Source organism: Cyprinus carpio, chromosome A9 (assembly GCF_018340385.1).
Source record: "Cyprinus carpio isolate SPL01 chromosome A9, ASM1834038v1, whole genome shotgun sequence".
In the NCBI taxonomy this organism is placed as follows: domain Eukaryota; kingdom Metazoa; phylum Chordata; class Actinopteri; order Cypriniformes; family Cyprinidae; genus Cyprinus; species Cyprinus carpio.
In genome coordinates this window covers 12,077,730-12,105,515 of record NC_056580.1, presented here as the reverse complement: position 1 = coordinate 12,105,515, position 27,786 = coordinate 12,077,730, and the positions used below count along the sequence as shown (strand labels likewise).

The window sequence follows — 27,786 nt, the reverse complement described above, 5'->3', positions numbered from 1 at the left end:
CAGATATGCCACTACTCAGAGAGGACTTCAGCATGCTATCAGACTGGTTACAGATGCTATAATGGCATACTTGTGTCTATAAATTCATCCCCTTTGTAGCACAGCAAAGAAAAAAAATCTATAAATAAGGCAAACTCACTGACCATCCTGACCCATCTTTACTAGCAACCTTGTAAAATATCTCTTCCATGATGCTATTTGCAGTGCTTGTCATGTAGAGGCCACTTGTGTTGAGAGGTACGTTCAGGCCTCAACAAGAGTCTTATGAATGGGCCTTTGCTGTCTGACTTAGTTTATCACCTCCTATGACATTTACAGTGTCTAGGCCTGCTGGGTTGAAAGATAAAGCTCTTAGGTATTATTATGACTATATTGTAGAGCGAGAGTGATTTTTATGGTAATTGCACTTCCCTGTCCTTTCCTGGAGGGTGTCTGTGTGTGTCTGTCCTCGCCTTTGTTTGATTTAAGTGGAGCACGTCCAGTGGATTTTCTGCCCTGTGCTTGTTATCCTTCTTGGCCAGCCGTATCTGGCGGCACAGGTGTTTATTCAAGCACAATGCACCACTTTGTGCGAGCACATTTGCGTGTTTGGCTCTTTTCTCTTGTGCATGGATAAAACACTGTTGGAACATGGCAAACAAGGTTAACTCTGTGGATCTCCAAGTTTTGGAACTTGTATCATGAGAGCGTTTGAAGTGACGTCTTTGTAGACCTAAGAGGGAATGTTTGACACAGAAACAGGGCTTTCTTGTTACCTCACGTGAGGTACGGTGAGTCCCAGACACGCCGAGGTGCATGAGAAGTGGAATTATCCATAACCCGGTTAAAGAACGTGGTGTCACATTATAATGAAGCAGTGAGATTGTGCCTCTATTGAGAAAATGTGGTGTGCTTCTGACGGATTAGTTCTTTATTCCCCTTATCTTTGTCGTGTGCATAATCCCCACATAGCCATCCCATGTGAACGTTTGTCCTGGTTCCCACTCTCTATGGGACACTGAAGCTCTGAGTCCAGCAGTCACAAGCTAGATACAAGGGAATAGTTTGACAGCTCGGTGGTTTGAATAGATTTATATTGGCATCAGAAGCGGAGCAGGTGAAACTAGATATTAGATGTGGGCTAATGCTGCATTAGAGCAGGCAGCTGTGGTCAGAACATAGGTAGAATGCCTCTGATGAGGGATTTCAGGACCTCATTTTCAGCCTACGTGAGCCGTCGTTTCACTTTGAAGTCTCTCTGAGCCTGTTAAAGCTTGCTGAACGGGTTCAAAGATCTCTGAGACAGACACAAGCAGCGGGGATTCTCACATGTGGTCACGGGCAGAACGAACGAAGGAGGAGGGTGGAAAAAAAGAGGGCTTGTGAGGAGAAAAAAACAAGGGAACCTGATTGTTGGAGGAAAAAAAAGAAACCGAGTGAGTGATGTTGCTATGTCTGAAAGGATGAAATATTGTGTTTGACTTCGTTTTGAGTTGCGTCAGCTCCCCTGAACATATGTTTAGCACTTCAAGTGATGACATTTTTATGAGCAGTCGTGTGCGGACCTCAATTTCCCGCAATCTTCTTACTGACTGAAGTCGTCTTCTTACTGGCTCTTCAAGCACAAACAGAAAAGCTCTGTGAAGGAGTATATGGGCAATATGTACTTAAAGGGATAATTCATCATAAAATAAAAAGTCTGTATTCTACCTCTTGTCTTTTGAAATCCGTATGAGTTTCATTTTCTTTTATTTGAACACTAATGGAGTTATTTATTGGTCAATGACTTGAAAGAGTTTTCATGATTAAAGATCCGACAAGTTCTGAAAAATGTACGTTTTGTATCTTAAGAGATGTATTGACCTTGGCACAGATAGTCAGGAGAATCTGCAGGTTTCTTCTCTATGATATTATTTTGTACTTATTCTTTGCATGTTGGATGGACCATGTAAATTTTGTTGGTTGCACCATTTGTTTTTCTTCTTGCACAAATTGTTTCAAAATTTAATAAGCAGTGAAGTAGTTTGTTATAATATATTGTTCTCTGAGAAACAGTTAAGGGATTATACCAACAATAAATAATTTGTCTTAAGTCTCATTTTGTAAAAAAAGAAGTATAAGTTTTTCAAAATAGCTTTTTTGTGTTACAGTATGCAGAAGAAAGAAACAGATGCTCTTTTTGTATTTTAATAGACTTAAAGACCTTGGAACGCATAGTCATTATAATCTGCAGGTGCCTTCTTAATAGATAGATAAATGGATAGCATTTATTCGAGATACAAACCTTTTGTAATATTGATGTCAAATTAGGGGTGGAACGGTTCAACTTATTCGCGGTTCGGTTTGTATCACGGTTTCAGTCCGATTCGGTATGTGCTATGTTTAGGGAAAAACTATACCGTCAAATAAAAATAAAGAAAATAAGAATAATCTAACTAAATACAAGCAACAGCACAAATAAATACCATTCGATTTTTTATGTCAGATAGCATTTTCAGTGAATTTGACAGAAATTTCTGTCTGCTCCTCACACAAAGATGTTGTATTTAGATGACTTATTGTGTATATGTAGTATGGACTATGTTTTTGATGCATTTTATGGTACTTTTTGGGGCTTGACACACCTAATCACTATCTACTTTCAATGTATGGAATGTAACAACTTGTACATTATGCTAAACTTCTTTGGTGTTTCACGGAAGACATTAAGTTTGGAATGACATTAGGATGAGTAAATGACATTTTACTGTACATTTTGGGTGAACTATCCTTTTAAATGTGTGTGCTGTATAGTGTTCATTGTTACTGGAATACTTAATCATGCATCTCACAGTCTCAGTGTCAAATGTTTTCTCGTCTTTGACAGTTGAATTTGTGATGTAGAACTGAACCACAATGCTTTGTTGATGTGGTCATTCCTTTTAGCATTGGTCAGACAGTGAGGCGCCGTGTTCTCTGTCCTACAGTGATTCTTGTTTGCCCATTGAAAGAAAGAGAGTTTCTTACTTGCCTTGGCAAACAGCACTCCAGAAATGTATCAAATTGTGAAAACCATCCCACAATGCACTAGGACGCAATTAGAATGAGGTCTAAAACCGCTTGCATTCCTTAGGGCCTCATTTTCAAATTCGTGCTTATTGCATTTAATTCATTTAAATAATATCAACAGGGCTGTTGGAGTTTATGGGGAGATTTTGTCTCATCTTAAGAGCCTTGAGCAGTAATGTTTCTGAAATGATGTCACACTCAGAATGCAAATCCCATTAAATTGTGCTCTTGCAAAAAACAGAGTAAAAAACGGAAAGAAATTCCAGATATCAAATGGATTTATGAGCTCAAGGAAAAAAAAAAGTATCCCAAGACTGAGGGTTTGACAAAACAGCACAATGAAAGCGCTGGAGGGGTGGGAAGCTTTGCATATATTGTAAATATGGCTCCACACACGCCCAGAAATGAATGTCTTCTATTTCATATAGTTTTTTTCGACAGGCTGGTACAGCTTGGTGTATGAGGCCATTCATTTTTCATTTAAATAGCCTTTCCGGGCATGTACGCTACTGCTCGGAGGCACTAGTCCATTGACTGCCAGTGTGATGGAAGTGAATGGGAGACTTTAAAAAAGAGGCCAGCATGCATTAACTTAAAATATGGTACTATGGTGATTTATTGATGAAGTGAATTGTTCCTAAAGACACACAGTTTGTCCTAATGTCTCACTTACACTTTATTTTTCTGCTAGGATGCATTCTTGCCCCAACCCAGTGCCCGCATTCATGCTTTACAGGCAATGTGTTTTCCGACTACTCTGTGGTCCTACAGTCTTCATTTTACCTCCTTTGGTTTATTATGAAGCTCTGTGTACCTTCCTGCATTTCCTGCTGGCCTTTTCTGTTCTGTACCCTAGAAACCATGCAGCCTGTCTCCCCCTCAGGATGGTACATCTTTTTTTCCAGACTATACATTTGCATTTGACCCTCTCTCACACACACACACACACACACACCATGCTGCCTCGATATTACCTTTCTGATTACACACTATTTCAGAAGTTTCATGTTCATGTTCATGCTACTTTTATTTGATCAAAATACAGTAAAATAGTAATATAGTAAGATATGAATTCAATTCAATTCAAATGTATTTGTAATGTACAGTGAGTTTCACAATACACATCATTTCAAAGCAGTTTTACAGAAAATGCGTGTTTACATTAGAATTTAATGTGTCCAAGTAATGTTGATTTCACAAATGAACTGTTCAAGATAATAGAACCGTATAGTTAGCTAAGATAAATTAATAAATTTTAGGCAGAAGCTCATTAAAGCAATTATTACAAGTGTGATCATAATGATTACAATATAGAGAAATTTTGGCATTTGTGCATGTTGATTCAAGTTGGGGTCATCTGGGGTCATCGCAGGGGTCAGAATCGTTTCTTCACAGTTCCCGCTTTTTGGCGTGTTCTCACCACAGGAACTAGGAACGTATTTAGTTCTAGGAACTCCATTTGGGGAACCTAATTTAGCTTCTATTTTAGAGTCGGGTCTAAAAAAGTTCAATAGAAACTATCTGTGATATAAGTGTACGCTGATTGGCCAAACGCATACAAAACACCAGCTACCTGGCATTTTTAAAAAGCCGTGTAAAAATATTTACTTCACGAACTTGGAAAACAGCGATAACAGCATTTACATGTTGTCTGCAGCTGATGTGTAACACTGCAAGGTGTCATGGGAGATTTAGTCAGATTTTTATGCTCTTTCAATTACGTAAATTTGTGCGTTTACATTCTATCTCTGTTATCACAAAAACCCACGAGACACAACAAAAACAGCTCAGAACATGGTGTCCTCCATTCACCTTTTGTTTTGATTTTTGTAAATGCTGCGAATAAAAACGTAGATTTCGGCCACTTCATAATTCCTGCTTCCGGTGTGAATGCAAACAGGAAATCGGCCAAAGGGAGAAGTTGGCTCTCTAGGAATGACTCTTCTGGTTGGTTCCTAGAACTACGAGGTGCGAAAGCATCTCATGAGGCTGGATCCACGCTAGAGCTGGCATAATCTGTAGTTACCTCAAAATGGGCATCCCTTGGTAGAAATAGAAAGGCAAATGGAAAATAATTAGTGTTAGCTGCTGTTCATAATGTTTCAAGCAAAAATATTTTTGTGACTTTTATCTGATCTAACTGGGAACAAGGATATGAGATTCTTTATGTGAATGTTTGGCTGAAGAGATGACTTTAATCTAGATTCAAACAGAGAGAGTGCTTGAGCCACAAACATTATCAGGAAGACTATTCCAGAGTTTTAGGAGCCATATGAGAAAATGCTCTCTCTCCTTTAGTCAGGTCAAGTCAAGAAAGCTCCATCTGAAAGCAGATGATGGAGATTTACTGCTAATTACGGGACTGGCTTTACTGACGAGATGCGCATGACAGGCAATTACAGTAGCTCATGAGGCAATTACACTGGGCTTGTCGATTGCGTGTGGTTAATTGTTAACACACATTTCACAAGATTAGATGTTTGTCAGTGGTGCAAATCATTCGCCATCATCCTCAGTCATCTCTCCTTACTTCTCTCAGTTTATGTGGTAAGTGAAATTTTATGTACTGTAATGTAACAGGCAACCGCTAACAAGCGGCTAACCATGTCCCTTTAGTGTCTCCCTTTAGAATGCGTTATTCGTTTTCCGTATATTTCCGAATACGGATTCGCTATCCGGGTACATCCCTAATTTATAGAATACTGATTGTGTCAAAACAGCTTTACAGTGTCAAACAGGAAAATAGTTTGTCAATAATGCAAGAGTCATTTTCCAGCTAAAGTCAGTTCATTGATGATTCAGTGACGTCATCATCCAGTTCAGCTCTCTTCCAATAGTGTCTGTGCAGTCAAGCTGGGTGTGGTTTCAGCGGCAACAACGGACATGCCCCCAGCATTTAAGAGCAAAGAATACTGCTTATTTTTAATAAAAAAATAAATAAAAAAAATTTAATTTAATTTTGATACCTTATTTTATTAACTTGGTGGGATTTTTAATCATTCAAATTTTCCTGGGTGGTTAATAACACATTTTGTCTGTGATTTAACAAACTCAGAACACACATTTGATATTGCTTAATGATAACAGCACAGTGGAACAATATCGTTGGACTCACTTTCAAAATAATTTTTTTTTCCAGCTGATGATCAATAAAAACACTGACAGCCAATCAGAATCCATCCTGCTGTAAACACTTGAGCATTTAAAGTGGCAGATGACATAATTGCAGCTCATGCTTATAATAAACAGAACGTTATTGTGCCTTGGTGTGGACCCTAATATAGTTATCATCTTTATAGTTATTTTTTTTGGTGTGAGCGAGCCTTGAGTCTTTACCACAACCCACTCAACAGAGCAGCAAGACCATGATTCACCTCTTCTGACATCCCCACAGAGCAGATAGGAGGGCTGCTGTGGTCATGTCTTGCTCACTGAATGGTTTTGTATTGATCTAATCAAACCTAGAGCATGCTGTCTTACTACTCATTTCCTGTCCTTCCTTTGGGGCTGAAGCCCACAGACCCCTTTTCCCCCTTTGTTCCTGCCACGGAACAATTAAATAGCTCTCATTCTTAAATATAGTTAATACTTTTAAAATAAAATAATTCTAGGCCACACGCACACACACCAGTACAGCTGTGCCTCCAGCTGCTCACCCGCACACACACAGGAAGCAGTGTGCCACCCCCGTCTGCCTGTACTAAAAGACCTGTGTTGTTGTTGTTTTTTTTTTACGTGGCACAGCTGAGGTGCTGACTGGAGTCCCTGTCCTGGCCTGGAAGAGTGCATATGCTTTTCTCTTTCACACACACTCACTCTCTCTCTCTCTCTCTTTCTCTCCCTCTCTCTCTCTCTCTCTCTCTCTCTCTCTCTCTCTCTCTCTCTCTCACTCACTCACTCACTCACTCACACGTTTACTTACCTAAATGGGGACTTTCGTTATACTTTCATTGTTTACTTATTTTATATATAGCTAGTTAATGAAAACCCTCTTATGTTTTCATAATCCTTATGTCCTCTTTTGACAACAATCCTCATTTTATATTTTATTTTAACAATAATTTTTTCCTTCCTTTTTGTTCATTCTGTCTTTCATTCGGTCATTTGTTTGTTCTGTCTTTCATTTTTTTTAGTTTAACCTATCTATCATTTGTTCATTCGTTCTTTCTCTCTTTCAAACTTGCATGCTTTGGTTTGTGCCTTCAAATGTGTATAATGCAATGTTTTGTTAGTTGTTTAATGATTTGAAGTTGAACATTAGGAGGCCTCAGCTGTGTCAAGAAAGGCATGACATCTGTATAATGCAGCCTATTTTATTGCTTTAATGTTTGTCTAATTACAATCTCTACAAGCCAATAGATCCACTGGCTTGCATTACTCTCAGTTTATGTATTTTTGGCACAGTATCTAGATGCATGGGATCTGACTTCCTTGTTTCATGTGACTCTAATCTTGCACCTCTCCTGTAAACCTCATTAGTCCCAAATTCCGCCTTATCTCCAGTCGGGACAGGCTTCTTAAATCTGTGGCTTTTTACTCAGCCAAGCTCTGTTAAACCTTAAACATATCAAAAAGCTGCTGTCACTTTCTGGTTCGGCTCAGCTCTTAGATGACAGACAGTTCAAGCCAGGACCTTAAAGCATTACTGTATTTAGAAGTGAAGTGACTACAATCACAAAATAGAAAATAGAAAGAAATTCAAAAAATGAGTATAAGATGACAGGAGAGTGAGTAAATAATGACAATTTTCATCTGTTTTGCTTCTTTTAAAGCTCAACTTCAATCATTTGCAGTCCGCAGTTCAATCCGTTTAGGTGTTTTTTTTTGTGTTTTTTTTTTGCTCAAATCTGTTCTTTGATATTTTTCACTTCACATTTACTACTGGCTTGAACAGTCAGCCACTATGAAAGCAACCCCATTTGTACAAGTAGAAAATCAGTAAGTCACGTGCACTGCTTATGTGTACATAAAAAAAAAAAAAAAAAAAATTGGCGTAAAAAAAAAAAAACTGTTCAATTCCAATCTGTTGGTTCACGCTTCAGTCACATGGCCACAAATTGGACACATAATTGGATCAAGGACCACGTATCAAAGCTCCCCAAATCAGATTGAAAAGATTGTATTTTTTTGTGTTCACACTGGTCAGAAAAATTTGGTCTATGTCAGACATGGACAAAAGAAATCGGCTTTTGGTTTGCCAAATGCTGAGAACTTGTATTCCTTCTCAATATCCCCTCTTCTGGTCATTTGCCTCGCTACATCCTCCTCTAATTGGCTGTGGTTTCATGCCAAGCCCCTTTTTTGCTCTCCTTGTGAGGAAGTGCTTACACTCCGGCCTGCATCAAATGAGCTGAAGAGATTTTGGTAATTACTCCGCTGGGTTTGGAGTTTGTGAGTTGTGGTGATGGTGGTAATGGTCTAGGCCAATTTGCTCCATGTGTGTGTCCTGTTAAACACCAGAGCTTTGTGTATGAGTATGTCTTTTGAGGGGTATTGAGTTACTCTCTTGGGCCGTGAGACATGGCATTATGGCTCGTGTCTGTATACACAGTGGCTCCATAAAAATGCTTTTGAACTCAATGTGTGAGAGGCAATTAAAGAAAGACAAACAGCAGGCTTGGGAAGTGGTTGCCTCTCATGCACCAGTATTTATCAGAGGCTTTTGTGCTGACCAAAGACTAGACTGTAGTCTCCTCCTGCTTTGTCGTCCTCACTTGTTCTTGTAATTTACCTTTTAGGCATGTTTTCTTTTGATCTTTGCAGCTTTGACCACATTTGATCCAGCGTGATCTATTTTGATGTCCATTATCTATCCACATTGTCTTTAATTGATGTTGTGGTTTTAAAGTGGTTTTGTTCTGTGCATTTGTTCCCGTGGGACTCTCTTTACACTTATTGTGTGGTAGTATATTTTTTTTTCCTGGTCTTAATATCTCCAGTCCCCATCCATTTCATGGGAATCAAAATGCCCTTGGTTCAGTGGGGGAGAAAAAAAAAACAAGCCAAGCGGGTTTTGCACAACATGAGCATGAGTATTGTCCATGTTTTGAGTTTCAGTCTGTTGACTAACTGAATAACCAAAGAGATGTTGAAATGTATTTCATTTGATTTGGTTGTTGTTATTACATTGATGTATATAATATTTGCAGTTTTATGTTAGATAGTTCACCCACAAAATGTTAATTCTATCATCAAGTTGTTCTGAACCTGTATGAATTTCTGACTATGCTGAACAGAAAAGAAGATATCTTGAAGGATGTTGGTAACAAACCAGTTACCAACAGTTTCCATAGTATTGAAAAAATATTATGGAGGTCAGTGGGGACCAGAAACTATTTGGTTACCCACATTCTTCGAACAATCTGTTTTTGTGTTCCACTGAAGAAAAAAAATCATATAGGTTCAGAAACAAATTGAGGGTGAGCAAATGATGATAGAAATATTCATTTTTGGATGAACTATGCTTTAAAGTGGTTTAAGGTTCTATTATAATTATTTAAAATGTATTTATGTATGTATTTATTTTTTATATATTTTTTAGGACTATTATTCTTCACAAAGTACTAAAGGCGGCGGCTACTAAAACAATTGTTAAGGAAAAAATCCCTTCACTAAAAATAAAACAATAATAACTGGCTCAATGTGATTAGTTTATATTGGCTAATAAGCAGGACTATGGATTAATAATGCTGCAGAGTTTAAACAGTTAAGTGAAGTTCATTGTTGTCAAAAGTATAGGTTTCCTCAGGACCATTTATCAGAAGCTAAATTATGAAATAAAACTTTCATGAAATGCGTTACTCTCTCATGCTTAGCACCTAGAGGAGGAAAAGTTTGTCTGGTGTACTGTAATAAAGTACTGTAAACTGGCATTAAAATGTAACTCTGATATGCCATCCTCCTCCACGAGAGAGAGAGAGATAGAGCATGCATTGTTAGAAATGCATATAGTGTTTTATATGTGATCCATATTTAATGCCGCAGAACTGATGGCAGGCCAGAACTGGTTATTCTGGGGAAGCCTTCTGTGACCCACATGGAAATGCTACTTTCATCAGCCGAGCTCAGAAAGAGGAATGAGTCTGACATGAATGTTCCAGTTAAACACCTCTGAAAAGGCACTGGATTTAATATGTCATATGAAATCTTCATCCTGCTGAAATCAGACTGATGGTTAATGGTTTAGCAGGTTGTTGCTTTCATCCATTGAATGACAGTGCTTAAATGCTGGCCTGTCACTCCAGGTGTGCTGGACCCTGACGCTCTTACGAACGTAAACCCTGTTTGATCACATTTCATAATCATATACTGTAAAATAAAGACTTTTTCTTTGAAATGATGAGACTGCATTGTTTACTAGTGAACATAAAATACTCTGTGGAGTCTTTTAGACTGTTCCTATATTTGCAAGTTAAAGGGATAGTTCACCCAAAAATGAAAATTAGCCCATGATTTACTCACCCTCAAGCCATCCTAGGTGTATATGTAAGGAATTATATTTGCTTCAAAAAAATTAACGTAACTTTATAAAACTGAACATAACTTTTTCCGAAACGATCAAAAATATGCCATTACAAAAGAAGAAAAACACAATGAAAATGAAAAAAAAAAAAATGAACTCAGTCGCACAAATTTAACAGGCTCTTCAAATATGCTTCATTCTTTGTTGATGTTTTTCAAAGATTTGTTTTCGCTAATCGTGGATTCTGAATGCATTGCCACAGATTTCGATTACGCTTCGCAGTTTTACGTTTGGTGTTTTAACACAAACCTCTCGTGGATAGTGAGCTTTTGATGGACCGGTGCTCTCTGACCTGGAAGTACAGACGTCACTCAGTGGCGCGCGTATTGGAAAGCTCTCGCGGTGAAAACACAATCAGGATTAATGCAGAAAAGGCACATTACTAATAATATACGGTTAGTTCTAGATGTGTTAGATTATTCAGATTTAATAGACAGTGATGGTTTCATTTTCTTTTTTAATTATTACAAAGCTTTGACACATTGGAACAGGAATTTTTATTTCAGGCTCTACGAAAAATTGGCTTTGGCGATGCTTTTTACAGGATGGTCCAAAAGGAGTCAGTATTGGGTCCCACTCTTTTTAGCATTTATATGTTGCCTCTTGGGGAGATTATTCAAAAGCATGGTCTGGGTTATCATTGCTATGCAGATGATACCCAGATTTACATTAGTACTCAACCTGATGTTACATCTGCACTTTCAACTTTATCTGCTTGTCTACTGGAAATGCAGGCCTGGATGAAACAGAACTTCCTACAGTTAAACTGTTCAAAAACTGAAGTTCTATTGATTGGGACTTCAACTGCTGTAAAAAGATGTAATAATTTTAAACTTAAAGTGGATGATTGCCAGATTCTCCCTTTTGTGCAGGTGTGGAATTTGGGTGTGATTTCTTTTGATGCACAGCTGACTTTTAACATTAATTTTAAGAATGTTACTAAAGTAGCTTTTTATCATCTTATGAATATTGCACGTATAAGACAGTTTCTCTCTATGCCTGCTGCAGAAAGGCTTATTTATGCCTTTATAACATCTAGGGAAGCCTATGTAGTTGAGAAAGCACAGCAGTGCTGCAGGACGGTGTATAAGGCTACGTTCACACTGCAGGGCTTAATGCTCAATTCCGATTTTTTGAAAAAATTCAATTTTTTTGCAAGGCCGTTCACATTTCCAATTAAATGCGACCTTTTGTGATCTCCTGTGTGAACGTGAAATGACCCAGAAGTGACCCGCATGCGCAGAAGAGTACTCAGCGGCCAACGACGTCACTTGTTGTTTGCGGAAGTAGCTAACGTTAAACATGGATGTCAACAACAGTGTAGGCAACAGCGGAGCTCTTTTTGCAATATTAAAGTTATTTTCCCAACGGAGCCAGCACAATGACAATCTTCTCGTTTTTAAGAAGAAAATTAAAAAGAAGGAGGGAGAGCAAGGTTTTTGGCCATGGCGTTTTGTAGAGCAGTGTTAGCAACGTCGGTACAGAGAAACGTGTGGGTGCAGAGTCGCAGCCAGGAGTGGTGAGATACTGATGTGAGTGGCTTCTTTCTTCTCGTTCCCGCCTACTTCAACGCAGAATTATGACGTTTGTAGCGTATCAATGACGTACGGGTCGGATACATGTGGCCTGGCCGTTCAGACGGAGGGTCGCATTTTTCAAAAGATCGGATACGTATCGGATTCAGGACCACATACCCAAGTGGCCGGGGTCACATTTGAAAAGATCGGATCTGTGTCGTTCAGACTGTCATGAAAAGATCAGATACAGGTCGCATAGGGGCAAAAAAATCGGAAATTGGGTCGTTTCAGCCTGCAGTGTGAACGTAGCCTAAGTTAAAACATGAGCAGCTGAATTTTGCACATATTGCAGCCTCTTAAACAAATTTGCCAGTAACCCTGCAAAAAGGTAATTATTGTAATTCACTTTTTGCAGGGTTACTGGCAAATTTGTCTAAGAAGCTTCAATATGTGCAAAATTCAGCTGCTCATGTTTTAACTTATACACCGTCCTGCAGCACTGCTGTGCTTTCTCAACTACATAGGCTTCCAGTTCAATCATGCATTGATTTCAATGTTTTTATCTTAACTTATAAAGCAGTACATGGGCTGGCCTCAGAGTATATTTGTAATTTGGTCACAGTGTCCACACCATCTTGTTATCTCCCCTCTGCTGATTCTCGTACTCTGTACCAGACTCACTGTAAACTTAAAATTATGGGTGGAAGGTAATTCTCTTGTGTTGCTCCCAGGTTGTAGAATTCTTTGCCTCTTCCTATCAAGAATGCTTCGTCTTTTGATTGTTTTAAGAAATTACTCAAATTCAAAACATATTTCTTTAGTGAAGCTTTTAAGTTATAATCTTACAGTTGTTGTTATTGTGTTGTCATTGTGATTGCTATTATGGATTAGTGTTGTTCTTTTATTTTTGTTATACTGTTGTAGCGCCTTGAGTGTAAGAAAGGTGCATTACAAATACATTTTATTATTTTATTATTATTCTTTTGGACTGTTGAACAGAAACACCCACCCACTGCCATTATAAAGCTTGGAAGAGCCAGGACAATTTTTAATATAACTCCTTATTAGATTTCTCTGAAATAATAAAGTCTCATACACCTAGGATGGCTTGAGGGTGAGTAAATCATGGGATATTTTACATTTGAGTGAACTATCCCTGTAAATCTGTCTAACATATGTACTGTATGAGCAATCTCAAACTTGGAGTGTATGGTGAACTGCATAACAGTCAGTACCATTGCAGTAACAGTCAGTATCACCTTGCAGTGGTCTGTGTTGACAGGTAAAGTCTGGTTTTCAGGGGAAATGTCTCCCAGCCAGTGTCTGAGTCTCAGACTAAAAAAATAACATGAACAGTGGCTCTGAGGACATTGTCACAGTGAAGTGAAACTTCAGCAGACAGACCAGGGGTCACATCTTCAATAAGGCAGATGGTTGAAATGAGAATTCCAAAAGTAAGGGTGACATAGATATGAAGTGCAAAAAAGGGTTATTTTTTTTAAGGGCCTGTTGGAATGTAAAAAAAGACAGAGGCTTGGAAGACTGTCAGCTTGGTGCTAGCATCAGACTTAAAGGTGCAGAATGCCTATGGACAGTTCACTTAAGCGTGCTTTCTCACTAGCACTTTTGGTGCACACCTGGGTTCGATTGGCGTCAGAGTTCACTTCGTTTGGATGATGTGAATGCTGTCTTCTTCGAAATGTACCCGAGTCCGCTTAAAAAGGGTGGTCTGGGGTACGGTTCATGTGAACTCTGGTACGGTTCGCTACTGATGTGAATGCAGTCGTACCAAATCGCAGAAGTGAACCGCTATTAATGACGTATTATTTGATTAAAATGTGTTTGTGTGTGTGTGTTTCACTCACTTTCCTGATGAGCGTGACTGACGTGTTGCAAACAGAGAGCTGCGGTTCGGACTCAAATAAAATAATATAAATGCAGTCCAGCAGGGGGAGGGGGGAGCAATCGAACTTGGGTTCAGACCAGGCAAGCGAACCAAGTGTGAAACGACCCTGATCATCTGGTGTTGTTATTAAACATGAAACAAAAGCATAATCTCAGTGATTGGTTGGCTGCTTATGAAGGCTGGATTGCATAGGTTTTATATGTTAAATCTACCAGGATCAAAGTACAAACAAAGGTACCAGGATAATACACTTCTGTTTAAAACTTTGAAATTTGTAAGATTTTTAAAATGTTTTTGAAATAAGTATCTTATGCTCACTAAGGCTGCATATTTGATGATTTTTAATAAAAATAAAAAATAAAAAAATGTAATAAAACAGTAATATTGTGAAATATTATTGTTACTTTTTAAATGTTAAATATATGTTATTCCTGTGATGGCAAAACTGAATTCTCAGCATCATTACTCCATCTCATTTGGTGCTCAAGAAACATTTCTTATTATTATGAATGTTAAAAACAGTTGTGCTGCTTAATGTTTTTGTGAAAAGCATAATTTCAAATTCAAGTTCAAGTTCAAAGAAATGTCGTGCCTCACAGGACCACGGTGCTACATAAATACAGACATACAATAATGAAGTAAACAGTATAAACCTATACACAACTAACCTACTGATTTTGACTATAAATATACTACATATAAATGTTTACCTATACATAAGCTAAAAAATACAGACTGTACGAATGCTTCACATAATACTATACCTATACACGACTAACCTACTGACAGATTTTGACTTTGAATACTATATCTAAATGTTTACCTATAAATAAACTAAAAGAAACTAAATACAAACTATATTTATGCTACACAAACACTGTACCTCTACACAACTAACCTACTGAGAGATTTTTAATATGAAAATACTATATATAAATGTTTACCTATATATAGACTGAAACTGAAAAAAAAGTATATATAGACTGTTCGAATGCTTCATCTAAGGTGAGATAGTCCATGTTTCAGGAGGTAGGGGGGTTTGTGTGGGGTTTCAGAGGAGGGCGGGGTGACTTGAGTTCAGGGCTCTCACAGCTTGGGGGAAAAAGCTGTTGAGCAGTCTGGCGGAGCGGGCTCTGATGCTCCGGTACCGTCTTCCTGATGGTAGGAGCTGGAAGAGACTGTGAGAGGGATGGGTGGGGTCCTTCATGATACTGTTGGCTTTGCTGGTGCATCGTGTAAGGAAAATGTCCAGGATGGAGGGGAGAGAGGTACCGATGATCTTTGCAGCTGTGTTCACTGTCCACTGGAGGGTCTTGCGGTCTGCTGCATTACAGTTACTGTACCAGACAGTGATGCAGCTGGTCAGCACGCTCTCAATGGTTCCCCTGTAGAATGTGGTGAGGATGGGTGGAGGGAGACTTGCTCTTTTCAGCCGGCGGAGAAAGTGTAGGCGCTGTTGTGCCTTCTTGGAGAGTGACATGGTGTCGGTGGTCCATGTGAGATCTTCTGTGATGTACACCCCCAGGAATTTAGTGCTGCTGACTCTCTCCACAGTCGAGCTGTCGATGGTCAGTGGGGGATGCTCAACGGAGTTTCTCCTGAAGTCCATCACAACCTCCTTTGTCTTACTCACGTTGAGGGACAGGTTGTTAGTCCGGGGACAGGTGTTAGTGCTGATGAATAGAAAGTTCAAAAGAGCAGCATTTATTTGAAAAATAAAAAATAATAATTTGTAACATTATAAATGGCTTTACTGTCACTTTTGATTAATTTAATGTGTCCTTGCTGAAGAAGTGTTCATTTCTTTCATAAAGATAAAAAAAAAATAATAAAAAATTTACTGAACCCAAAGATGGTAATGGTAATTATTTGAATGGTAATATAAATCTTTAATAGGTATTGAGGAATTTTGAGCTATTAGTTAAATACTATATTTTGAAACACATTTATTTGGCTTTGTTTTGAAGAGTTATGTCTGTGAAATATTTAACCTATTGTATTTTATAATCTAATTTAATATAGTAAGTTTTTATAGTCATAATATTGGTAATACTTCAGATAATTATTAATAATAAAAAAAACTACGTAGTTGAGGGAAACTGTTTTTCGTCCCCATTTGTGCTTTATCTTTGATTAGTTGCTTTGCATATCATCAGATGCATTTCATCAGAGCAGTCATCAGATCAGAGTGACTACCCATCTATGTAGGCAATTCTTGAAACAATGTTGTCCAGCTCTGTGAGACTGTGAGTTTGGCTCTATTGTTGAGCTCTATTTCTGACTAGTTAGAAAACAATTTACTGCACATGAAGGTGTTTATGGAGAGCCAGGTTGGCAGAGCGTAAACGTGGTACTCCTACCGAGCCGGATGTCATGAAGGCAGAGTGAAACGCAGGGCATGACAGACATCAGATCACCTTGGGAAGTGTAAATTCCCATGTGCACGGTTGTGCCATAGTGCAGCACAGTCAAGATAACCCAACTGTCTGCTGCTATTCTATAGAGCTGTTTGCTGACATAGCAATAGGATGCTGTTTCAGTGGTGTTTTTTGGAGTGTCTGTGTGTGTAGGCAGCTGGCATGAGGAAAGCACAGTGTGGGCGTACAGGGGTTACTAAGGGAAGGACACAGATAAAGAAAGTGATGAAAAACACTTTCAGTTCACTACGGGATGGCCCAGAGATGCAGATGCATGTGCATATTTAGAAGTAATTAAATCACTTCTTCTTAATTCAAATCTTCTGAGGCGTGGGGAGCGTTCACCCACACACGCTCACTCATTGTCACAGATCCGCACCAGACGGGACACGCTAGCAGATGGGCTACGTCTTTTTTTTCTGTTACAGATTGGACAATGACATCCAAGGAATGACTTTCTCCCTGTTTCACAACTCCAACTGTGACACACTTGTCTTCCTTTATCCTACGTTTTTGTCAAGCTTGGACAGGCTAGGATGACATTAGTTTATCGGTTAATCTTTCATTCAGTACACAGCACTTGTCATTCTCACAGAGTTGTTGTCACAGTTTTGGGCCCCGTTTACACTAGTGCATTTTCGTTTTAAAACGCATAACTTTTGCTACGGTTATGCCTATCACTTACACCCTCGAAAACGAAGACTTTTGAAAACGCTGCAGACCCCGTTTTAATTTGAAAACTCCAGGGTTGCGTTTCAGTGTAAACGGACCAAAACTGAGAATTTTGAAAACAATGGCGTGGCTGTTCACATTCGCTCTGCGTATCCTTGACAACCGTGTAAACAATAACATCAGGCGCATTGGTGTACCCATAGATGTATAGGTAGATTCCCCATTCGATCGCTCCAAGCACGTAGACGCGTCTGCGATATAATTAATTGTTAGTATTAGTGTTCATATCTATGGCTGTACCTGCATGAATGGTCACGTGACATGCGTTTTAGGTTGTGTAGTGTAAACGGAGATCGTGTCTGAAATGCAGCGGAAACGCCAGTGTAGACGAGGATCCTTTTCATCCTAAAACGCAGTTTTAAGATGAAAACGCACTAGTGTAAACAGGGCCGTAAAGATGCAGATACTGTAAAACTTCTGAAAGTAAAGCAAATAATGCCACTTGTGTGTCGCATAATGGCTTAAATACATAGAACAATCTGGTAGTAAAAATGGATACTTTTCTCTCTAATAAAAATCCTGTTAAATTCACAGTTAAAAAAGGCAGTCGTTTTTGCTAGAAATTCACCATAAAAAAATGGTGATAATGTTTCAGGTATTATGAAATGGCATGTTGATCCCTGTTTATTTTAAAACTTAGGACTGTATTTATTTGAGTCGTATAATGTAAATATAGCCTATATAATAAATATAAACCTGAACTACCAACAGTTCTCTAATAATGCTAACATTTTTAAATGTTTAAACTGTCAGAGGCTGTTTTTTGTTGCCAATGTGCAGTAGGTGTTTATTTTTATTATTATTATATTCAAATATTTATACGTTAAACAAGTCATGTGTTTACAGGTAAATAAGATCTTTAACACAGTCATTTAACTATGAATTTATGAAATACTGTATAATATGCAAATCATAATGAGCAAATGTGCATTTTTCAGATAGATTCTCCAAATATTTAAGAATATAAACCTAGTATATCATAATTTAGCAGGAAAATGACAACTTCAGACACACACAAATATAAATAATTGCCACTTTCACACATGAAACCCATTAAATTGAGTTAAAATGACCAGATTACCTTTTCTTGTGAATGTTCAGCGTCTGCTATTCATATTTTGCTACCAGTCACTCATCTGTACCAAAATGCTGTTAAAACTTTATAATGTGATTTGTCTTCAGTCCTGTGTATTGCTTGTTTCCTAAGGAGGATAGTTATTATTATTTTTTTTTTTTCATAACTGAGACAGTCTTTAGTTTCAGTAATCCATCGACTAATTTCTTTATCTGCTTGCATGGAGAGAAGATTTTACATTTCATAATCTGTCCAATTTGACAGCATTGTTTCCCAATTCAAACATACCCAATGAACACTTAATTTAGGTCTAATGTCTGTTTATGCACATCCCTTGCTAAGTAGGTTTATTTTTATATGCAAGACTTGAGCTGAGTGTGTTTACATAAACTCATTATGATTTGCTGGCACTTTGACCTTTATTTGTGTGCTAATTGTAGTATTTACAGTGTGAGTTTTTTGAGTGCTGCAGACACACAGTCGGTTTCTTGAATGGTGATTCTATTTAGTGGCTTTGATTAGTGTGAAATGGGTCTCTTGGCTGAAGGCCACTTGATTTCTTATAGAGCTTATGGTTCTTCACACACTGCAAACTCACACACACACACACACATATACAAGGTTTTCTTATCAGAAGTGGACTTTTTATCAAGATTCTAACTAGATTATTGAAAAATATCTTTTGACTGGTAATGATGGTTCACCTGATAAAAACACAAATTTTAAATAATTTAAGTAAAAAAATGAAATATTGAGATGTTTATAATGAATATACTCACATTTTTGACCACTACTGACCCCTCATTTTATCTTTCTTACAGTGGGCTCATGCTCGGCCCAGCGGCAGGTCACAGTTCAGCCGGGGCCCTTGATTCGAATGGAAGGCTCTCACATCACCATCTGGTGTAACGTGACCGGCTACAAGGAAGGGGTGGAGCAAGACTTTGAATGGTCCATGTACCTTTACACCGCTCCCGATCGAGAGATCCGTATTGTGAGCACGTCCCAGCACAACTACGCCTATGCTTTGTATGCCCAGCGCGTCAGCAGCAAGGAGATCTACATTGAGAGGCTGAGCGGAGACTCTGTCTTGCTGCACATCACCAAGCTCCAGGCCACCGACCAGGGCATGTACGAGTGCTACACCCCCAACACCGACAGCCACTACCTGGGCTCCTACAGCGCCCGTACCAACCTCACTGGTGAGCCCCCTCCGAACTCTCACTTAACCCTGATTTATAATATAGTACACTTCCTACCAGACTGTTTTTGCATTCATGAGTCTTATTCAGACTGGTCAAGTTTTCCTGCAGGAGGCTTGATAAATGCATGTTTCACCGATGTGAATTCGTGATTTTATTCTCACCTGAATCAAACACATCTGTGATTTTCTTTCACAACCTCGGTGCAAATTACAGAGAAAATTACCTACCGTTTTTTTCTTTTTTCAGATAACTCAGGGGTCCTCTGAGAAATCAAATTCTATCCGGATTGCAATTTCTGTATTTTGTGGGATATTATTATTATTATTTTTTCCCCTCACAACTTCTAATTTTTTGACCTTTCATTAAAAGCCGTAACTTAAGCTGTCAGTCAGCACAACGAGAAAGTTATAGTTACAGTATTGTCCTTGGATTTAGACCCTTTTAACCAGCTTTCTGTGTAAAATGGTTGGTGGTTCAAGCACTGGTGACAGCCCATCCAATTTGAAAAGAGAATTAAATCAATAAAAAATTAAAAGATCATTTAAAAACAAAATTAAATCAATCAGAGACAACCAAGTCTTTACATTACCATTACATTTACCATCATCTAGCTTTTTAATGTTTGAAAAATCTCAAAATGAATATAAATTTTGTTTATACTGTAGATTGTAATGTTGTGATATCTAAATTCACTTCTAGCATTTAAAAATGACTAATTTCTGTTTATATTCCTAATTTGTATAGATTAATTCTAGCAATGCAGTTTTGGATTTGCTTGGAGACTCACTTTTTTTAATGACATTTTGAAATGCAGTTTTTTTTTTTTTTTAAACCGTCAACCTGAATCCTCTCCAACTCGTCATTACTCATGTTAATGGATCTGCGCTAATTGGTGAACTTTTAATGCCTGAGTGGATTTATGCTGCAAAAATCAGTCACTGTTCTGGTGTAATAGTGAAGCTACCTGACAGAATGCCAGTCCATCTGTGTGCCAGCCCACCCTCTTATTAAGTAGGGCACAGGCTTGCCACCTGCCACCATGGTATCAGTATCAATAGTCCTCTTAATTGTAATTGTAATTCAATTTTATCCTTCCAGCTCTGCTCACACACACATTTCGCTGATGTCTCATCCATTAGTTAGCACAGTCACATGGACTTATCAGTGACCGTAACTTATTGCAAAATACTCATTGTTAACAGTTCAGCTGTTGCTTATGACTAACCATGTGGGCTGAGTTGTCAATGCCAGGCATTGCTCCATAGGCTCACATACACCACATGTCTTGAGAGGCTGCACAAATGGACATGTGGACCAGCAGGGACAGTTTTAATATGGGATCGGTGAGTCATGAGTCGTGTTTGGTGTGGGCTGGGAGCATCATACTGAGAGCCACCTGTTTAAGGACAGGCATGTTGCTCAACACCCCATTCTGAGATCCCTGTCCTCTTTTAAATATTCCATCGTCCTTTTCGCTGGCTCTACATGCTAACAGACCTCATGGAAGTGCTCTTTTTTTTTTTTTAACTGGCATCCTATTCCCATCATCACAATAACTAAAATTGTTGGTGAAAAAATACAGGACTGAATTTAATCATTGTCACCATTTATATCAAACCTGTGGCAAACAAAGGTTTTGTACCTCGAGGTATTGTATAGTCATGTGACATTTATGGCTCAGGGGCTGGATTCATGAACTCTTCTTAAGGAAGAATTTATGAAATTTCTTAAGAATTAGAATGTATCTAATTTAAGTTAAATTCTTGAAAAATTCTTAAAGAAAATGATTTGCTGTTATATTGTATGACAGTTGATGCCAAAGACCCACTCAGTGAAAAACACCTCAAAGGCCTTTTTTGAAAATATTAAGAAAAAAAAAAGAAGAAAAAGAAGAAATCATTAATAATTTTTTTTTTTTTTTGTTGGTATTTTTTATTTTTATTTTTGAAATTTAGAAAATAAGATGGAAGTTGAAGTGATATTAATTTTTAAGAATGTTTCATGGAATCCGGTCTCAGATGAATGGCTGAATTGAGTTTAGTATATTCATTTTTAAGACTAAAGCTAGTAATAAAATGACTGTTCCGTGTGAGTACTCTCCGAGATGCGAAATGATAAAAAGATATTAATTTTTAAGAATGTTTCATGAATCCGGTCTCAGATGAATGGCTGAATTGAGTTTAGTTTTTTGCATGTTAGCAGAACTGTTTGTGTGTCAGGGAGCGTTGACCTTTGCATCTGATCTTTCCTCACATCCTGAAATTCTCACTGTGCACCAAGATCTGCTCTAAACCCCTCTTCAACCCTTTATGTCTTTATCAGGCTTGAAAGACAAGCTAAGGTCAGAAGTAAAGTCTGGCAAAAACAGATAACAACAGCTCTGTTCCAAAATATAGTGAGGTGTAGTCCACAAATGAAGCTTCCCACCTGAAAAGAGAGACCTGATTGATGATCACAAATGAGTTTTACATTAGCACTAAGCTAATAAAGCAATACACTATTAAGTGCAAACATAGTGTTTTATGTTTTTTATATTATAATTAAGCTAATAAAGCAATACACTATTAAGTGCAAACATATTGCATTTTGCACACGTTTTTGTAAGTTATGGTAAGCGGTTATTATTATATTATTTAAGCAATCAGCATTGTGATTGACCTGACCAATGAAATATTTAGAACAGACTGTGGGATGGGGATTGCACTTACCTAACTTTAATATGACTTTAATAAAGTCATATTATATAGTCCAATTTTCATCAAATGGTGTTTGAAACACTTTTAAAAAAACAGTTGTTATTTTTGCTAGTCTGTTTGGTGCAGTTAGTGCTGTAAAAATGACTGACTTCCCCTGTAATATTGGACTGTTTCACTCAATATTTGTGTGCTATGTACTAGGGGTAGGCGATATACCGGTAGACACAATTAACCGGTAGAAATTTGTCAACCGGCTGAGATTTTGGATAGTTCTCTCTATCACGGTTACACGCTCACGTGATGTAGCTGTCATAAAAACTTGCAATACACTATTAAGTGCAAACATATTGCATTTTGCACACGTTTTTAAGCATTGCGGTTTAAAAACAAGTGATTTTAAGATATTGAACTCATGAACTCATTTTGGTATGTGAGGTGGATGTATGTGAAGAAAGTCCTCAAAGAGTGCGGGAGTATTGAACAGAGTAATTTTTGCCACTTTTCCACCTTGTTTTTCAACACGGAAGCAAGCCATTTTCTGTGAATTTTTGAGACTTCTGGTTCATTAGCCGCTGTAGGGAAAAAAAATTACTCATATCGTGATGTAAGATTTTGGTCATATTGCCCACCCCTTATATGCACTTTTTATTGTAGTGTGGCTGATATTCCAAAACTGGTCAAACCAAGGCATCTAAGGGAGCATAATTTTGCTACCCACTGCTTAGAAAAGCCTTAGCTTAGGAGTGTCTAAAAATACTGTTAGCCGGCTCACTAGCATTTGGAACAAAGCCACTGATAATGCACAGCATATGTTTGACATTCAGGGATTTTCTAGTCATTGACAGGATTAACTTGGATAATCAAAACTCTCAGCCATACTCAAGTGTTAGTATCTCTAGGATTTCACAGACTGTACTGGAACTGCTTGTGTGCGTGTTTAAGCTAAGCTAACAGCTGAAGCATGTAATGACTGAAGTTGTGGAAGCTGGTCAGGGCAAATGTAATGCTATATATACATCCTTGCCATGTGTAATAATTAGTATGTGTGTTTTCATAGATTAATGAATGATTAGTATGCTTCATAACTGGGTTAGGAATGTGCAAGCTGAATGTAGGCCATGACTGGGCTGCTCTCAGCTGCTGACAGGAGTAATGGCTGTGCTCATTGTGGGCTGTATTTTTAGGCAGTGTACATGAGGTGAGGGGAGGAAGCACATTTACTCACTAGAGCTTCTGTGTGTCTCTAACCTCTTAACCCTTTTCCCCGCAGCCTTGCGCACATTATAGGACTACCCTCGCAAACTTTTCAATTCCTCACCGCCTGCCAGCTGCATGCGTGCTGTCATCGAAAATCACTCAGCCCTTTCTTTCTGACTGTTCTTCAGTTTCTTTCCTGAATTCATTCTTTAATCACAGTTAAACTCAGTTTATATACATAGCCGCAGACAATTCAGGGTAAATATCAGTATTTCTGTCAAAAACATGTGAAGATAATATTTCAGCCCAAAATCAAAATAACTAAATAGTTATACAGCGCTTCACAGGCAGTTCATAAAAATATAGATTTTGTTTTAAATAAAGCTTACCTACCCAATTATCACTACCGCAATGCAAAAATCGTCTTATTCTTATAAAAAAATTGCATATATATAAATATACATAAAATGATGAAATAAGACAATAGAGTTCAGTTCTCGTGAATAAACGGCCATTTCTATGCCTTCCCTTGGCAGCTTGTAGTTTCTGACGTCAGTGGGCAAAAAGGAAGCTCTATTAACTCCTGCCAAAGAAAAATGGTTCACGCAAACGGGCGAAACATCCTCTTTTAATCTGCTTCACTCAGCTGCAATAATTTATTTAACAGTTTGCTTCTGAAGAAGATTTAGAGTTTTGTAGTTGTACATGGTTTCTTCTCTTCTGTAGCTTGGTGCTTTTTCAACCCTGTCCCCAGTGATGCAACTCTGTTCAAACATGAGCGATGCAATCACTACTGGGTGTTTTGCACTGTGTTGTTTTTGTTTTGGGTATAATTTATTTATGTATTTGTTAGTTGAAACATTTTATGACTTTGAGCTTTATGGATGTAGGCTGCATTTACTCTGTCAACCAATTTAGTGTATTTTTCTCCACAGTTATCTGGCACAGACCAGATTTGGTTACAAATTTTTTTTTTTTTTTCTTGTGAAATGTCAAGTATGTATTTTGCAGCGGGAAGATATATTTTCTAAGATGAAAATAAATGAGTATAAACCAATTAAAAGTGTGAAAGCACTGCAAGTCACTCTTATTAAGTATTACAGTACACTCAAGGCTGCTTATGCGCACATATTTTAACATAATTTGAAGGACACAATGAGAATTCATTATTTCATTTTAATTACTGTGCAGAATTGACAAGAACAGAGTAATGAATGGTATAAGTAAGCATTTCCAGTATTTCCAAAGGACAATAGTGGGCAAAGAAAGGATGCTTTTTAGAGTATTCTAAATAAACATGTATACAGGAATACGCTGAATAGTTGTACACTCAGTGAAGTTGAAGTTGATCCTCTTAAGATATGTGAAAGAACGTGCAGGTTTGATTGAGTGAAGTAAAACATTCAAGGACAGCTAGAGCATCTTGGTAAGTCATAACGTTAACATGGCTTTGACCAAAGGTGTGTGTGTGTGCCAAAGGTTTGTTTGTTTTTGATTTTTTTTTTTTTTTTTTTTTAATTGTAACTGAATTGAAATATGCCTTTTTTGTACCCTAAAGGGAAATTTGTCTTGGACTACATAGGGCTGTGCACATGCATATGTTATCATCACAAATCTTTGTACAAATTAGAGAAATACACTTTAATGCAATGTAAAACATTTGTATGAATACAAATGGCTTTGGGTAAAGCTGTTATTCTTTTGTCACATTATGCCACCTTTATTTATGTAGTGCTTTATACAATGCAGATTGTTTTGAGGCAGCTTCATCATAGTAAAACGAAACCACGTAATAAACGAACCATCAAAAATTAGGCAAATTCAAATTCTGCTGTGTCATTATTCAACTGTATTCAGTTTAATGTTGGTTCAGTTTAATAATTGTGCAAGTTCATCAATTATAAAACAAGTTCAATTCAGCTATAAGCAACTCTACTGAAATAATAGTCGTTATTCAGCTCAAGTCAGTTCAGTGTTGGTGCATTTCGACATCGTCTGTGTTGCAACACTCACCAAAAGAATATATATGTTTTTATATATTTTATATATTCCGTAGAATGCCCCAAAAGCTGGATTTTTACTAACTGTTTCGGTGAGATTTTCAGCTGAGGGACTCCCGCGCCACCAAGACCCCCAGCAGGTTTGAACGGCGCGCAGAAGTGCCTGCCCAGTAGGTTTGAAACGCGCTGATTTGTTTGTGTGCTGAGCTGATATGTAGGGTGTTATACAGTACATTCCTCTGAAGTTTCCACTGGGTGTGCATTCCTTATCTGCTCTCCTCATTTGCTGGAGAGCTGAGCTGATATGTAGGGTGTTATACAGCCACGCCCACTGTGTCCTTCAAGAGCGAATGCCTCCTTATCTGCTCTCCTCTAAAGCCCAGATCAGCTGTCCTTCATGTTTAATTGGAAAACATTTCAAACACTTTGAATTTATGAGAAGGTGTATAGAAAATAAAGATGTGGAGCACTAGAGATAGTGAGAGATTAAACTAACATAGCTGAAGTGGAGAGAGACCGAGAAAATTCATTCTTCTTCAGGAGTTTGAATGACAGGTGATCTGACCAATCGTAATGCCGATTCCTTACTGACATTGTACATGTTAATTTGGGAATGAGGGATCATAAATAGTTTAACCCACAGCATGGATTACTAAAATATTATTTTTTTGGATGTCTTTGCTATCCAAACTCCTGGATCCTCTATAGATGTACATAAAAAAGAGCAAAATGTCATATGATTATATGGGAGAGTTTCTAAGGAACGGTTGCTCAGCAACATTTTAAGGTCATGGCTTAGTGAAGGGTCATTTGTACTTTCACGTGCTGTTGTCGTTTAAAGCAGCTACGTAAGCAGTTTCAGGGACAAACAAGGCCTTATCCTCCATAACCTGGTGTGATTCAGGCCCCTGGCACCAGACCACCTCAGACAACCTGAAATGTGAGTATAGGGGAGCAAAGAGAGAAAGCCACAGAGAATAGAGTCAATGGTGAGTCAGGCTGAAACCAGGATCTGAGCGGGAATCGTAGTGTATCATCTGAGCTGTGTCAGCTTCATGAAAAGGGTGATTGCACCAGAGGAACTGTATACTTCACTACAGCTATAAACAAGAATCATGTTCTCAGCACACCTGGACAGGCTAAACATGATACTTCTATAAAACACACTCACTTCACCCTGTAGGTTTCTGCCTGTGATGATGGAAGGTAGAGATGAATCTGTGAACATTGTCATTAGTGACTGTGTCTTTGTGGGTCTGGGAAATTTAGAGTGACAAACCACAAGAACAAGATGATCTTTCTTCTCTTGTCTGTCGTTATCTGTTTGTCCATATATGGCAATTTTTTGAGCCCGCATTCCCATCGCTGTAAACACTGGTGCCTTCACTGTAATCAGTGTTTCGGTAACCTTGAGAATGCTGTGTGGAGCTTTTATTACAAGTATATAACGAGTTGCTGCTGATGTGTCCCTAGTTTTTATTCGCATATTTTTAACATTAGACATTCTGAATACTTTTTGGAAGCTACAAGTAAAGTTAATGTTTAAATCTGTTATAATAGTTGCTTTTTTATATAATTTAATGCTTTTATTCAGCAAGGATGCATTAAATTGATCAAAATTGTAGGATGAATTGAGTGGCATATTAGTATGATTCCTGGAGGATCATGTGACATGTTGACTGATGTAAGGGATGGTGAAAATTCAGCTTTTTTGTCACAGTAAAAATGTAATAAATTACATTTTAAAATATATTAAAATATATTAAAATTTCTTGTAATTGACTTTTATGTCTTACATTTGTAACTATCTCCTACTTTCGACTATATCCTGTAATTGCATTAATTTAGTATTTTTTAAATGCTTTTTTCACAGTGCAGCCATTGCTTACTTTACATTTATCTCAAAACTAATTTTAGTACACAGATTCTTTTTTTTTTCTTTATTCTTGAGGTAAAAAGAGGCTAAAATAAATTGGCTACCAAACAGTGTTACCAAACTGAATTTCAAAATAAATGATTGTCTTCAAACTGGTCCCACCATCTGCCATTGTTTGTACAAATAGATGTCTTGGACTAGCATGGAGAAACATTACTTTCCTTAAAAAGTAGTAATGTTGGGAATAATAATATAATGTAACATTCCAATATGCTGACTGCAATATGTGTCGTCAGCATGTGCAATACTAGCATCTGAGAGGAGGTTTTGAAACATCACTTTCCCAGCATTGATCCAGCAGGGTGGGAGAAGATCTGGAGCTGAGCTTTACAACCTACGCACCAGCCCTCACAAGAAACACAGAAAAGCCACAGCCTGCACTTAATAGCATGTGTAGCAGGGAGCCCTCACTACTCCATATTACACTGAGAGTGATACTAAACCCTGAACCAGACTATCAGTGTCTCTGAATGCCAGCATGTGCTGCGAGCACTCGTTTGAGCCGGCGATGAGAGACCTTCCCTCTCTTAATCATGGCAAAACACATGAACAAGTT

The 27,786-nt window shown here is 37.9% G+C and overlaps 1 protein-coding gene across 1 annotated transcript in view; it reads left to right on the top strand.

The window, feature by feature from the left end:
* LOC109096304 (immunoglobulin superfamily member 3-like) overlaps positions 1 to 27,786 on the top strand; it is a 137,203-nt gene that overhangs the window by 23,083 nt on the left and 86,334 nt on the right. Inside the window, exon 2 of the mRNA XM_042763489.1 lies at positions 19,018 to 19,398. Coding sequence (XP_042619423.1) covers positions 19,018 to 19,398 — 381 coding nt within the window. The remainder of the gene's footprint in view (positions 1 to 19,017; positions 19,399 to 27,786) is intronic.